At 35.4% G+C, this 15,859-nt stretch overlaps 1 protein-coding gene across 1 annotated transcript in view; it reads left to right on the top strand.

Moving 5' to 3' along the window:
* Positions 1-15,859, top strand: part of TTC29 (tetratricopeptide repeat domain 29) — a 176,135-nt gene that overhangs the window by 99,261 nt on the left and 61,015 nt on the right. Inside the window, exons 9-10 of the mRNA XM_033134605.1 lie at positions 2,942-3,065; positions 10,505-10,733. Coding sequence (XP_032990496.1) covers positions 2,942-3,065; positions 10,505-10,733 — 353 coding nt within the window. The remainder of the gene's footprint in view (positions 1-2,941; positions 3,066-10,504; positions 10,734-15,859) is intronic.

Genomic DNA, 15,859 nt, shown 5'->3' with positions numbered 1-15,859 from the left:
TTATCTATGGAAATGGATGTTGTCCTCTCAAATCTTGGCAGGTTATGTAAGTTGATACCTTCAATCCTGCCACTATCTGTTTAAAATTAAACTCCTTTGAAATGCTGTCTGAGCTGACGGCGTATTCTTTTTGAATGACCCCGATAGAAGCACCTCATTGTATGAGAGGTGGGTTTGATCTTTGGAAACAGCCAAAAAGATTTAGGGTCACATTTAGAAAAAATATGTAATAATCTCTAGGGGCAATCCCATTTTTGGAACAAAATTGGTTAAATGACTTATGAATATCTTATAATAACACTACGCTAAGAAGGTAGTTCCTAAAGAGGGATTCCAAAAATGCCATAAGCTTCATCATTAGATGACATCTTTGAAGATAATCACTTTGCGGGAACTACCTTCCTTTGCATACTTAGCATGTCTGAACAATTGGAAATATGGATGTGTAGTACAGGGCAGGAGGGAATCGGGTCTAGAACTATAGATTTGCCAGACATGTGCGTGTAGGAGTTAGGCCATGCCACAGTAGTCAGTGGAATTGCCCAGAGTAAGCATTTAGTGGAGGAGAAAAGATAGCCTTGGACAGAACTCTGGAAAGAGCCTACTTTGGATGGGCAGAAACTTCAGAGTCAGTGACGTATCCGGGACATGAGAGATGCAGGAGAAGTGAGAGAACAGAGATCAGCTGAGAGTGCTAGAGGCTAGAGAGGGTGACACATTTGGAGAAAGATGGGACCATTAACAGCAGGGACTCCCAATCTGTGTATTGAAAACATGGATAAGGTTAGAGCAGTAAGAAACATGGGAGTAAAATAAGGAGCCTAAGAATCTATAGGCACACTAAACACTTTATGCAGTCCAAAATTCAAAGATGGCTCCCACAATACATGCTAAAATTTTTCCATTTTATATAGATGCTTTGAGGTCACCATTGTAATCACTAGAATTGTCTCCAAATCCTTTGGCTGCATTTGAAGGTCAAATTTATGCTCCAAACTCTAGATTTGTTCTTGCGAGGATTTTGAAAGGAAAGTGCTCCAGGTTTCAAAGTACCAAGTTTCACAGTTAATCCCATGTATGAATTTATATATTTATCTCTCCAACTTGACAGTGAAACTTTTCAAGAGCAGGAACCATATTCCCCAGAAGCTAGCATTCTATAAGGCATTTAGTAGTCTCTCAAAAGTTTCTTGATGTTACTGAAATTTCCAAAAGACAGGAGTTTATAGTCATGAACTCCAAACATTCAATGACAGAGGTTCTCATGATTTACTGGAAGCTTAACGTTTGTTTACTGCATAAGTGTTTCTCTTCTCAAACTTTCTACCACGCCTTCATTCAAAAATATATGAATGCCTAGTATATACCAAGCATGCTGCTGGAAACTGTGTCTTCCTGAGCATTTTGCCAGTATAAATAGCACTTATATAGGTGATTTAGTGATGCCTAAGATTTCACTGCTGAGGGATGCTTACAAGAACAAACTGACATTCACCTCTTAGAAACTTTTTAAAAGTTTTATTTAAAAAAAAAAAATAACAGCTTTATCGAGACAATTCATAGAACTTACAGTTCACCCATTCAAATTCTGCAATTCAGTCGTTTTCAGTATATTTGTAGAGTTGGGCAACCATCACCACTGTTTAATTTCAGATAACTTTCATCACCCCGGAAAGAAACCCCATATTCTTTAGCAACCATTCCCCCCATATCGCCCCTCTCCCCAGCCTCCGGCAATCACTAACCCACTTTCTATCTCAAGGGATTTGCCTATTCTGGACATTTCATGTACATGGAATCATACAATATGTGGTTATTTGTGACTGGCTTATTTAACCTAGCGTGTTTTCAAGGTTTATCCATATTATAGCATGTATCAATATTTTATTCATTTTTATGGCTAAATAACATTCCATTGAATGGATATATGACATTTTGCTTATCCATTCATCAATTGATAGACATTTGGGTTATTTCCCCTTCTTGGCTATTAAGAATAATGCTGCTATGAACATTCATGACAAGTTTTATGTGGGCATGTCTTCATTTTTCTTGGGTACATACGACGTCAGACAATTAAGTTCATGAACTCATCGTAGAAAAAGTGCTACATACCTCATTGCTGAATATCACTACTGTCACATTCGAAGTACTCCCCTTGGGAAGCCAGCACCTAGTCCACTCTTCAAAGCAATTTTGGAACTCTTTTTCTGGAATGGCCATTGTATTACCCATGATGTCCTGAATGTCATCAAAATGTCTTCCTTCCAATATTTCCTTTATCTTCAGGTAAAGAAAGAAGTCATTGGGGGCCAGATCAGGTGAATACGGAGAGTGCTCAAATACAGTTATTTATTTACTAACTAAAAACTCCCTCACAGACAGTGCCCTGTGAGCTGGTGCAGTGTCGTGATGCAAGAGCCATGAATTGTTGGCAAAAAGTTCAGGACGTCTAACTTTTTCACGTAGCTCTTTCAGCACTTCCAAATAGTAAACTTGGTTAACTATTTGTCCAGTTAGTACAAATTCACAATGAATAATCCCTCTGATATCAAAAAAGGTTAGCAATAGTGTTGTAACAAGTTCGCGAACTTAATTGTCAGACCTCGTATGTAAGGGTAAAACAGCTAGGTCTATGATAACTATATGTTAAAGTTTTTGAGGAACTGCCAAGTTGTTTTGCAAAGCAGCTGCACCAGTTTACATTTTCACCAACAAGGCATGAAGGTTTAAATTTTAGCTTACTATGACCTCCAACAAAGGAAAGCCACATACGTTTTTTAATTTGGTATTTTCACTTTAAATTTGATCATTCTGATAACCATTTTGCACTTTTCCTTTTTTTCATCTTGTACTTTCTAAAGCAAAGACACAAAAATGTCTTCTCTTCACTGTGACATTGAGATGATACCCCAATAGTTTCCTATCTTATTTATTCTAGCCAAGGAGAGATGACAGAAGCCATTAAATACTTGAAGCAAGTTGTGAAAATTTTAAGAAACAATTTTCAATTCCTAGATGCTGTGAAAGCAAGTACAATGCTTGGTGATATCTACAATGAAAAAGTGAGTATGTGTGTTTCTTGCTTCGAAGGGGAAAAAGTGCAGAATGTTTCTGTTCTATTCCTGCTTGATCCTCACCTTCCCACAATTAACCGCAGTACGTGGTTAATGCACAAGGCAATACCTGGAAAGAGAAACGCCTCTTTCTTCCTCTTCTGCCAGCACCTCAGTGCCATCTTGGGTACAGCCACCACAAGCTGCTAACACTGATTCATATCTTCACAGCCAGCGTGAGTTCTAAGTGATTTCGGATTTAAAGAGCAATTAACATATTTAAATTCAAAGGAACTTCCTTATAACAGTTGACTCTTCTCTGCTGACACTGACATTCATCTCTCTTGCTCCAAATTCTTGTTTTATGAATCCGGCTGTGGTGCCCCTGCCACATCCCTCGGGAAAAGAAAGGACAATCCCAAGAACAATTCTGAAGGAAATACGTAATTCTAGCAACAGATTGATTAAGTGAAAGAAGACGGGAAAAAAGTCTAAAATAGAAGTATCTCATTCAAGAGGCCGTTACGGACTTTTGATTTATTTTCTCCTGACTTTGTATTTTATTACCTAGATTCTCCTTTAGCAATGGTGTGAAAGAGGCTTATTTCTCTCATTCTGTTATGATCATCGATCGCATCTGTCACTTTTAAGGGTAGTCACATTCTCAAACTGTGTTGATACTCATTGTCCTACTCTTTTTGAGAGACTGTTTGTGCAGTGATTAAAAGCACTAACTCTGAGACCAGACTGCTTAGGTTAAAAAAGCCCAGCTCTTTCACTCACAAGACTGTGGCCTGTGACAAGTTAATTACCTTCCAGGCACCTCAGTTTTCTCACCTCATAAGGTTGTTGTGAGTATTGAATTAATATATATATATATATATATAAAGCACTTAGAACGGAGCCTGGCAGAGGGGGGTAAATGCCATCTGTGTAAGTAGTCGCCATTATTATTCTCTTCACTCTACGTAGTGTCAAACAATTAATTCCCCTTTCCCAGGGCTCCGAGAGTTTACATAACCTTAACCTACCCTAGGTCTCCAAGCTTCTAGGTGGCTGTTACATTCACACTCATATTCTTAACCACTTCAGTCTTTCTTTGGGCCATATAATTGATTTTGATGATTTCAGAATTATGTAGGCTTTTTTTTTTTTAAAGAAAATAGAGTGTGACATTAATATGAATGAATGAAACCACTATCTTTAGTTCCTGCTATGGGAAATGTGCTTTCTAATAGAGTATCCCTTTTCTTTTTATACCCCTCTCACACTCACCCTGGTTCATTTGCCTCCCCTCTCTCCTTTCACTCACCATTGCAAAACCCCCTTTTTTTCTTAGCTGTCACCCTCCTCCTCGCCCCCTGCTCCTCACCCACCTTGCTCCTTCTCCTGCCCCTATGTTCTGGGACTGCTCTGTGAGCCCGTGTTGTCTCTCCTTCCCCCTCGGGTCTACCCAGCTTTGATTCCCGTCTTTCTTTGTGCCCTCTCCCGTCTGTCGCCCAGGTCTTTCCTCCACTGTGTGGTCCTCGCGCTGCCTCCATCACTGTGAGTCCCCTCTTGCTGATCGCGTATATAGTTTTGTTTCCTTTTCAGGAAACCGTGGCAAAAAAAAAAAAGACAGGGCTTATGCCCTGGTGAGGCCTATTGTCCACTAAAAATATGGTCTCATCTTTTTAAAGGATTATTCTTCAAACCACAAGTGCAAAAGCAACAATTACTTGATCCTACCAGCGAACAATACCCATAACTCTGCCCTTTTGTATAAAACGAGCATCAAGTATCAGCCTGTGTTTTCCTAATTATAGAAAGCATAAGGAAAATAAAACAATCAACCTTTATGAGGGGTAATGTTTTTATACTTGCATTTTCTTAACTTTTTTACCAAGAATTTGTAGCTTATCAATGTATGTTTTATTCTTTGATTATTTATTCTTGAAGAGTTTATTATCTAAAGGCTTATTATCTAGAGACAGAAATAATATCGAAAAGCTGTGTCAACTCCTCAAAGTTACTTTTTCCCAGTTTATCTCTATTCTAATATAAAACTGGAGGAGTCCAGGTATTTATGCTATCTTCAAATATACATGCCTGCAAATACACAAGTTGATTCATGTACCGTAGTGATTCCTTATATTTTCATGAAATAAATGGTTACAGATAGTATAGTATTAAGTACATAATACTATAACGATTTTATGATATTGTAGGCTTCAAAACAAAGCTTGATTTGTTCCTAAAATTGTTAATGTTGCCTTTGATTTTTGTGCATTACTGTGATTCTTTGAAGACACTTCCTCAAGTCAAAAAAAATCTACTGATGACATCTTAGGCTGACTCTGAGTTGTTAAATTGTGACTAAGAGTATGATTTCAAGACATATAACCAAGTAGATTTATTAGAACTAAGTGATAGTTCCTCTTCCTTTTTGTCCTTTTGAAACAAGGTCATAGCCTTGATGACATTCTGAATTTCCTTCGTGTTCTCTAAAGCCATTGCCTAGGTAAACATTGGCAAGGAATTATTTCATGTCTCTGCTTTTCAGTTGCTTATGGGTGTTTCCTAATTGTGTTAAATGCCTTTATTCCAGTGATATACCTGAACAATTTCACAAGCTACTTGTATCACGTGCCTTTCTATGAAGGAAATTGCAGCAGGACAGGACTCCGTTGAGTTCCACTGACCTGAATTTGAATCTGTGCTCAGCTGCTTATTATCTGTGACCTTAGGCAAGTTAATTCTTTGAGCCTCAGTTTCCTTATCTTTCAAACATCAATGGCAAGATACCTTGAAGACTAGCTATATAAGGATTAGGAATTTTTAAATATGTACATGGTACCTAATACCTATTGGGTACAAAATAGCACTTAGCTTTTTAATACCTCAAGCTCAGATATTTCCCCTCAACTCCAGATTCTTTCCCACTGCCGACTTGACACCTTCGCTTCAATCTCTTCAAATATAACCTACTATAAATGGAACTCAACTCATTATCTTTTCCCTAAATTATATTTATCCACCAACTTAATGTTCAACCATGATAGAAAAGTATTCAGACCTTTTGTAGGCAACCTTCTCTTCTCAATCTGTGAGCTCCCATTATCTGGCCTCCTCCCGGCCCATGGCTTTAAATATCCATATACCGATGATTCCCAAATTTGTATTTTCAATCCTGATCGCTGTTTGCGACTCCACACTTGTAAAGCCAACTGCCTACCTAGCATCTTCACCTGGATGTCTAACAGACATCTCAAATTTAGCATGATTCCTCTCTCTCTTGACCTACTCTTCTCCATTTTTCCCCATCTTAATAAGTAGTATCATTATCCATCAACGCAGTTGCTCAAGCAAAAATCTGTATATTCTTTGATTCTTCTCTCTTCCCTGCTCCATATTCTATCCAGAAGCAAACCCTGATCATTGTGCCACCAAAATATATCTCAAATCCACCCACTTCTCTCTATCTCTGCTACTGTCACGTCAGTTTATGACACTGCATTTTCTCACCTGCACTACTTCAGTAAGCTCCAAACCCATTCCTCATTCCTCCTCCATACAATAGTTCCTCCATACAATTCAGTCTCCACACGAAGGCCCAACTAATCCTTTCAAGATGCAAATCAACTTGTATTACTTCTCTGCTTAAAATGCTTCCGTTACTTCCATTCTTCTGAGAACATGAATGTAAATCCTCACCCAGACCTGAAATAGCCTGTGTGAGCTGCACACCCCCTCTGATGTTATGCTTTCTGCTCTCCTTCTGATCCACTCCACCACAGCAAAATGCTTCAAACAGGCCGAGCTTGTTTGGAGTGTTCTACATGGAATTGCTGATTTTCCATCATTCAGATCTCAGTTAAATGTTACATCAGAGAAGCCTTCCTCTGGTAACCCAATCAAAAGTAGCCAGCAGGTCATACTTTCACATTAATTTTCCATGTAGCATAATCTCATAATTTTCTTATTTATGATATTTTTTGTTACTATTGTTGTTTAATTTGGCTGGAATGGAAGCTTAACGAGAACAGGGATCATATCTGCCTTGCTCATTATTTTATGCTAGTGCCTGGCAGAGAACCTGGCATAGAGTTGGTAAGCAAAGATATATGAGTTCATTGACTCAATCAATGAATTTATAACTAATTTTATGCAACAACTAGAGAGGAGTATCCTCTCACTTTTGAAATTCTAAGTTTCTATTCACTTTTGTACAATATTTTGGCATTTTGAAAACTTGTAATGGATCTTTCAAAGCAAATCTAAGAATACTTATCAGTCTACCTTTTAAAGCCTTCTAAAAATTGCCCTCAGTATACCTTTTCTGATTTTACATTGTTCATGCAATATATTTTAATTATATTCTTAACAATAATTTCTTAAAAATAAAATTAAGACCACAATTATAATATAAAACTGTAATTGGACAAATACTGGAGTTACTATTTTCTCTAATTATTATAGTCATTATAATTACAGTTAACATGTCTTTAAAATAGACTTTCTCTTAATTAGAAAAATTAGCTTATTTTATGTAGTAAAATAACCCTTTTGCTCCCTATTGCTGGAGGATGGGCCACCCATCCCACCCTCTTCATGTGATCTTTTTATGGACTGTTAATTGAAAATATGCAATTAATATAAAGTGGTCAAAGGAGAATGTTTTAGGAAAATAACTAGGTATAGACTATTTATGAGATTTCCCATTCCCTAATAAGATCAGAGAATAACCACATAGTTAAAACAATGGTAGTTCCAACACTAAAATAGTAGGGAAAATGTGTAAGAAATGATTCTTCCTTAGTACTAAGAAAATACTCATTTATTTTGAGCTTGCTTTTTAGATAAGAGTGACACTTCAGACACCAAAAGGATCTGGTAAGAACCAGAACCATTCGTGAGAATCTATGTGATAGTGTAATAATACAAGGTTTGTTTCAAGGTCTATGATGTCATCAAGATCCTGCCCTGAAGTTGTTCACTAAATGATTATCAGTGATATTTATAACATTAAACGAAGTTGTCTCTTCCCATAAGATGCATTTATAAAGTGCATAAATTCATTTGTACAAATTCATTTCGCAAATTCACATTTAAGATTACCAGGATTAATTACTGAAGTCTTCTGAGTTTTATAATAGGATAGGGATTAATTAAAATGAACCATGGAGGGTTCAACAGAACCTTTGGAGATCAAATTCAGATATTAAACTCTTAAAGAATTAAAAATCTGGAAATACAATGCACAGCAATGAAATCTTCCAAAAAGGTATGTATGAAAATGCTTGCGTCTGAGAAGCATTAATGTTGTATTTCCTTAACAGTGTTTTAAACTAGAGAAATTTATTTTGGTATCAGTTTTATGGCAATTGTGTGTCTAAAGATTGAGTACTAGGAAGAATTCAAGGGAAGAATAATTACCTAATTATAATGCTCCTGTTTTAGGGATAAGAAAGCACTTCTTAAGTAAGATCTAATGGAAGTTTTAGGCATATGAATACTTCCGCTAGCAGCAAGCTCACCTACGAGACTGTACACTCCTTCCCTGTTGAATTCTCACTCCTGGCATGGGGCTTACCCAGTGTATGAATGGATGAATGAATGAGCTAGTTTTAACATAAACAAAATAATTCTGGAAATTCAAATATGTTTATTTCTATATGGTCCCCAATTTTCCTGAGACTTTCACCTAAAACAATATATAGCCTAAAGCTCAGAATTGTAACTAGAACAATAATTAGACATTTATACTTTGCTTTTTAAAAATAGAAATGTTTGGTCTAGTCATAGATGTTCATCTGTTTTGTCCTATATCTTTAATGGTTAGCAGGACAATCTATAATTATGAGTTTTATTTTCATAGTCAATATTTTTATTGTTTCTCAATCATGTAATTTAAGAAATTGGCATACAAATATCTTTGATACAATTTTATTTTCCCTAATTAAGTAATCTGATTCTCACATAAATTATTTCTTATACTTTTAAAAGAAGAGAAAGAATTGTTCACTTCAACAAGCAAAAACTGTTACTGATGTAGTAAAAAGGGACTCTAAATTAGCAAATTTAATTAGAATGAATGATTTGAACAAACAGCTCACCTAAACTATTCTCGTGGGCATGTAGCATAACATTATTATATGTGCTGTTCATGGGTGTTGCATAACTGTCACATAAGCTCTATTTCTCCCCCTCCTCACCTTGCTAGCGACTTCTTTATTCAGTCAGTTTGCTCTCTGAACTCTCCATGATTATACCGAAGTACGTGGAGTTGAGTATGCATTTTACCTGTACTAGTGTATGGCATAAAGCTGTTTTTATTTCCAACTCCTTCATAAAAGATTGTGAGAAAATTCATGTGAAAATTCATAATAAGATATTCTCTCTAGTAAGGATTTCTTTTCAAAAGAGTGTGCATGTATGTTTTTGTTCGTGTGTATGAGAGAAAGAGAGGAAGCGGAAGGGAAGGGCGGGCAGGGGAGGGGTTGGAGCCCAAAGTGTTGTAAGTCAGTGAAGAAAGGAAATCTTGTTCCCTAAAGTCTTTACAAATATAGCTCAATCCTAAAAATAATATCCTCCTTTGAGAGAGAGTTTTTAATGAGGATTTTCAGAAGACTTGGGGGTGGCAAAAGAGTCTCATCTCTGAGACTGAATTTCATTATTTGTAAAATAAGAATCTCATAGGATGACTTTTGGAAGCCAATGACATACTACATATGAAGTACTTAGCACTGGTCCTACACTTCATAAGAGTTAGGGAAACATTATTTGTTTGTGGACAGTAGCTTTCAGGAGAAGAGGTAACGGTGACCAAAAAAACAAAAACCAAAACCCTTGAATTTTTGCAACTTACAATATTGCAAAGAACTTGGAGAATAGATAGACATTTAAATGATCATGTGAATTGTGCTAGTGCTATCAAGATCATATTTTTTAAAAAATCTCGGATACTTCCACATTCTAGTCAAGAATGGCATGTGCACATGGGAAAACAAGACTAATAACCGAATTAGCAGTTATATGCATCTGTTTTTCACTGGTCATTGCTTAAACGGGTTGGCTGAAAATGATCTCTTGCTGTGACTATAAACTAAAGCTGATTAGAAATACTTCATTAGGTAAATCCAATGCTGTAAGTAATAAAATTCCATCCAAATCAGTGTGAATTGGTTCACTCTTTCCCAAACTTCTTTTTGCTGTCATATATTAGGTTGAACCATATGAAAATGCTAATATTTGAACTTTTCTTTCAAAAAAACTTGAAGATATTGCATGGCTAGTAATCATAATTTTAAAAGTACCTCATTCTAACAGAGACCCTGCTTGCCATCTCTTTCTTCTTGATGATGACCTGCTATAACTGGCGAAAGAACAGTTTGGTCTCTGCCAAGGTGGGCAGATATGTGGAATGGTAAAATAAAAATTAAGAAAAAATTATTTCTCTTATTTTTCAGGGATACTACAACAAAGCTTCTGCATACTTTCAGCAAGCTTTTGACACAACAGCAGAGCTAATAAACATTCCTCTGATGGAAGAAACAAAAGTTCATTATGGAATAGCAAAAGCTCATCAGATGATGCAGACAGTTAACAATTATATAGAATCTGCAGATCTCACCAGCCTCGGCTGCCTGCTGTCATGGAAGGAGAGTAGAAGTAGCATCATACCTGATCCAGTTATTAGTAAGTCATTGTTTTTTTCTAAAAAATATACTTTAGTTTGTGTATCTTTCTTAACGGCCAACTCATTTTCATTGGAAAAGTTTATTCAGTCATTGGTAATTTTCATTTTATCGGTAATTTTCATTTTATTGATTGATTACTATGGGAATATTGGATGTATTTTCATGCTGTATTGTATCTCCAATGTTTAAGGAAAGCATAAAGTAGTGCCAATGATTTCTACAACTTGACAAATCACCGTTCTCATGCCGGTTTCTTTCAGATATCTTAAATATTCAACAATAAGTACTGATCAGTTCTAAGAAATGTGAAATAAGTTTATGTTTCTAAAAAAAATGTTCAGTGTTGTACCTTATTGACAAGAGCAAGATGCTAATTAGTATTATACTCTTACTTTTCCAATGACAGTAAATTTCCTACTTTTTCATGCATTCAAATTGGAATATTAATTTAGAAAATGTTTGATGTTAATTTCACTTAATGCCACATTTTTCCTATATACTTTTTCTTGCGATAATTAGAATAATCCATTAAACAAAAATAACTGGAGGAGTCAGTTTTGTGTGTCAACTTGACTAGGTTCTAGTCCTCAATAAGAATTTTAGAATAGGATACTAAAAAAAAAAAAAATGTAAACAGTGCTTTCTATGACAGACCTTGGGGAACATAATTATTCATTTACAAATCAAACTTTTTAAAGCAAAATATTATAAATGTCTTGGATTAACTTAAATGGACTTATTAGGCAAAATTTTATAACATGAAGAAGGATCTCCTACTTAGAACTCTTTTTTTCTCAGGTTGTTTAGATAAAACAATAGTGTCTTTTGGTATTTATTTCCTCCGTAGAATAAATAGTAAATTGGGCACAAATGAATTTTATTAGCAGAAAAACACTTATCACTATCTGTCCTCTAGTTATAAAATAAGGGAAGGTCTCATTCCGAAGATATGTACAGTAAGAAGAAACAAGATAAAGTCTTCAAAAACCAGATGGCTTGTTGAATTTCAATGTGCTCAAGTGCCCCCCCCCCAAATACGTATGGTTAACTATTAACTATTAACCACTTTTAGATAATATTTTGCTTACTTCAGGATGTTGTCTTGTTATATATTTGGGAGCTTGTTCTAGAGTTTTGAATTATCTTCCCTTTAGCTTTTCACTCTTTCTGCCCAGGAGATAAATTAGAGGAAATATGATCCATCTATTAGATTACTTGCTCTGATACAAGGTTTGGTAGAGAGCAAATGGAGCTACTTGTGTTTTCAGATTTATCTTGGATAAGCTCCAACCACCACAATGATAATCATGAAAAAAGTACTCCTCAAAGTTTCTGATCAGAGCCATGTGTCTATTTGCTGAAGTCCTGTTTGAGACTTAAAAAAAAAAAAAAAAACAAACTCTTGCTTTTCTTCAATCTGTAAAGCTATTTGTGTTTCTATTCTTTTTACATTTTTTCTTCATATATTTGTGTAAGGGTGTGTTGTGTTCTAAAGGACTTAGGAGCAGAACGAAAAATGCATTTCAAAATATTACTCAGACAGTAAAAACTCATATTCATGTGGTAGAGAAGATTAATTTCTGCAGAATGCTAGGAAAGTACAACCGCTTACTGATTCATTTGATGGAGATTACAAATCTTTGCATGGATGAGCTACGTCATTATAAAAGTGAGAAATAATAATCTTTCAGATTCAAATATAAATGAGAAGTTAATTCTCCTACTGCTGGCATATTTAACATTTTTATTGGTGGCTGTTCTATTTTGAAATAAAACCTGTAGGACATTATCAAACACTTATTTGTTTACATAAACATATTTTTAGCTCAAAGTGTACTAAAATCTATTTAAAATGCTTTAAAAATATTTCTTAAACCACAACTCTTATTATTCTGCCTTTGCTCTGCTTAAAAACCTTCATTGGCTCCCTACTGCCTACAAGTTATGTACAAGCTTCTCAACCTTTTCTGACCGCCTCTCTCCCTAGATACCCGCCTCCCTCCCTAGATACCCACCTCCCTACACACACACACACACACACACACACACACACACACACACAAACACAAACACACACAATATACCTTATAATCACCTTACTTCCAGCTCCAACCCTATCCAGAGAAATCTCTTTGGTCTTGTAAGGTCCTTCTCAAACGCTAAAATCTTCCCTGGTACCCCATTCACTTGAATGGTACCTCTTCTCTGTATTCCCATATTGAATGTCATTCATTTTTCTCCAAACAGTTTTTATTGGTTATATTGTACATCCTCCCATAGCCATTTCTGTAATTGCCTTATCTGCCCAATGAGAGTATGAGTCTCTTGAAAACAGGTTCTGATTCTTGGTACTCCCTATGAAGCAAGGCACAGTGTCTGACATCTACTAGCTAACAAGTAAATAGTTGTTAAATTAAATGGAATTCAAAATGAGTACGTATGCCCTACCATGTTTCCCTGAAAATAAAACCTAGCCAGACAATCAGTTCTAATGCATCTTTTGGAGCAAAAGTTAAAATAAGACCCAGTCTTATTTTCCTATAAGACCCGGTATAATATAATAATGTAATATAATATAATATAATATAATATAATATAATATAATATAATATAATAGTATAGTATAGTATAGTATAATATAATGTAATACCAGGTCTTATTAAAATTAAAAAATTAAAAAATTAAAAAAAAAAATTAATTTTTGCTCCAAAAGACGTATTAGAGCTGATTGTCCAGCTAGGTCTTATTTTCGGGGAAAGAGGGTAAGCCATACACTAGTTTGCACTAACCACTTTTTAAAACAATATTCATAGTTCACTGCCTCCTTGGAACATATGAAAGAAAAAAACCCCTATGTTTCAGTACTGTATTTTGATTACATGCAATTATCACATGAATGCAGGACAACCCCAAGAATGATGTTGACAAAATGAAGAAATACAGAAATATTATTTGGAAGTCTGATCAGCTTTTAGGTTTTCCAATTCTGCCTTTCTTTTCTGAAGAGACATCTTTAATCTTACTATGAGAGGTCCCATGTATTCACACACACAAAAAAAAAACAGATCAAAGATTTGAAAGATACATTATAAAAGCTGTGCAGTTATCTTTACCTCTGAGACTTACATCCTCCAAACAAATCATTAGCTCACAGAGCAGGCAATATTCTTCTAAGCAGAGGAACATGACCCCCTAAGGGAATAGAGCAGTGAGAGCACTCAGGTCTCTTGATAAAATAGAACAGTGATTCACCAGCAATCATCTCTTATCTTTGTACCGTTAGAGGGAACACAGCAAATATAGGAATCTTCATACTCTTCTCATACTCGTAGGTTTGGTTGGAATGATTTCATATTCTTCTTCCTTTCCTTTCCAATAGTAAAGTAGAAATAGATTCTCCTCCCAAATTTAGGAATTTAGAAGGAATTCAAATCTATTGCAGTTCAATAAAATTATTCAAGCCTGAAGCAACAGAAATTGGTTGGCTTTGTAAGGCTTAAGAGCCTATGAATTTCTGCTGATTTATCTAGAATATCATTTATTTTCCTCACTAGAACTATTGTCTCTACAATTGGGAAAGTTTTTTGAATTAAAAGCTAATTCATCTTACCTTTTGGAGATCACAGACCCAGAAGTGGAACAGTGACACAGAAACAAATGCTTTCCTTATTCAATTTAATATTATAGTACTGGTAACCTAGAAATATAATTATAGCCACTTAAATGCCAAAATTGTTAACCACTTTATTGATAATTTCAGTAACACAGTTTTAATGCATTAATGCATTTTTTTATTGTAACCAAATGTGAAGTAGATCAGAGAAATAGAATACAAATCCTGAATATAGAAATAGGTGAATATACTAGTCAGTCAGTAAGGACAATTATAGTTTTCTACAAAATGGCATGTAAAGGTTTCCTTGAGTGGCAAAAATATCATCCTAATTTAACGAACCATTTAATAGTCTTAAAGGAAAACAATAAAGAATTTGTCTTTTAGGCCTTGGTTTATGTTGGTTTAATGTTGAGTCCTTGGTTTAATGTCAAGCCACGTTTTCCTACCCTGTTCTTTGCTTGCATTTTTCATTCATGAACTCAACCCTTTTAAATAAGGTGAAAAAGCAACATTCACCAGTGAGTCTCAGGTTCTATTATACTTCAATCAACTACTTCTGTTTGTTAAATAAGCCTAATAATGAGGAGAAAGTTTTAGAAGTAGCCAAAATGTCAGCAAGCAGGTTTTTTATCATCACAGAGCAAACATCTGTCTCTAACAATGTGTTCAAAAATGGGACATACAAAAAGAAGATTCTGGTAAAAATGTGACTGAATCAAAGCTAACCTGACTAGCAGCTTGGCAGAATTGAGAGAGGCTATTAGTTCCATGGACTGGGCTCTAATACATTGAACACTAATTAGCGTTGTGACATTTGGCAAAAGATTTCACTTCATCTCTTTAGACTGTTCTTTGAGGTTTCAAATAGATGATTGATAAGAATACTCTGGAACTGACCACAATTCCTCAGTAACAGCATCTTCTAAATAAATATGGTATTTGTAGGCCCTAAGAGTGCAACCTAGATTTTCATGAGGATTTTATTCGTCGTTTTTCCTCCATAAACACACATTTCTTCGGTTCCCACAGAAGTGAATTTTTGTTATTATTATTAATCCTGTTATATTATTAAATAGCTGTCTAAATGCCAGGTGTAACATTTGATCCTTCTGCTAGAATTTATACGAAAGAAGTTTCCAGCTATCTGATGTCATAAACAATTTTATTTTTCTCTGGTTGGCATTATTGAGGCTGCTTAACCTAATGAATTATTTCATCTGCAGACTTGAAGTTCATCCTCCTGTTCAACACTGCCCTCTCAGCATTTCCTCAACTCCTGTCCTTGCCCCATTGTTTCTGGGACCCCCAATTCTTGAGGCATTGGACATGCCTCATTCACTACTAGTCATTATCCCTTCTTCATAAACTTTAGTTTGTGGCTTCCTCTTCCTTCCTAAATCTGGCATCACTTCTACCTCTTTCCATCCTCTGAAAATGAGTTAAGATCTTCTTGAAATACTTTGAATTTCACAGGATCATGAAATGATTGAATTGTGTGGTACCAAAGA

The sequence above is a fragment of the Rhinolophus ferrumequinum genome, chromosome 18, assembly GCF_004115265.2.
Source record: "Rhinolophus ferrumequinum isolate MPI-CBG mRhiFer1 chromosome 18, mRhiFer1_v1.p, whole genome shotgun sequence".
Taxonomy (NCBI): domain Eukaryota; kingdom Metazoa; phylum Chordata; class Mammalia; order Chiroptera; family Rhinolophidae; genus Rhinolophus; species Rhinolophus ferrumequinum.
The sequence above is the reverse complement of the archived record's forward strand: the minus strand, read 5'-3'. Positions and strand labels throughout refer to the sequence as shown.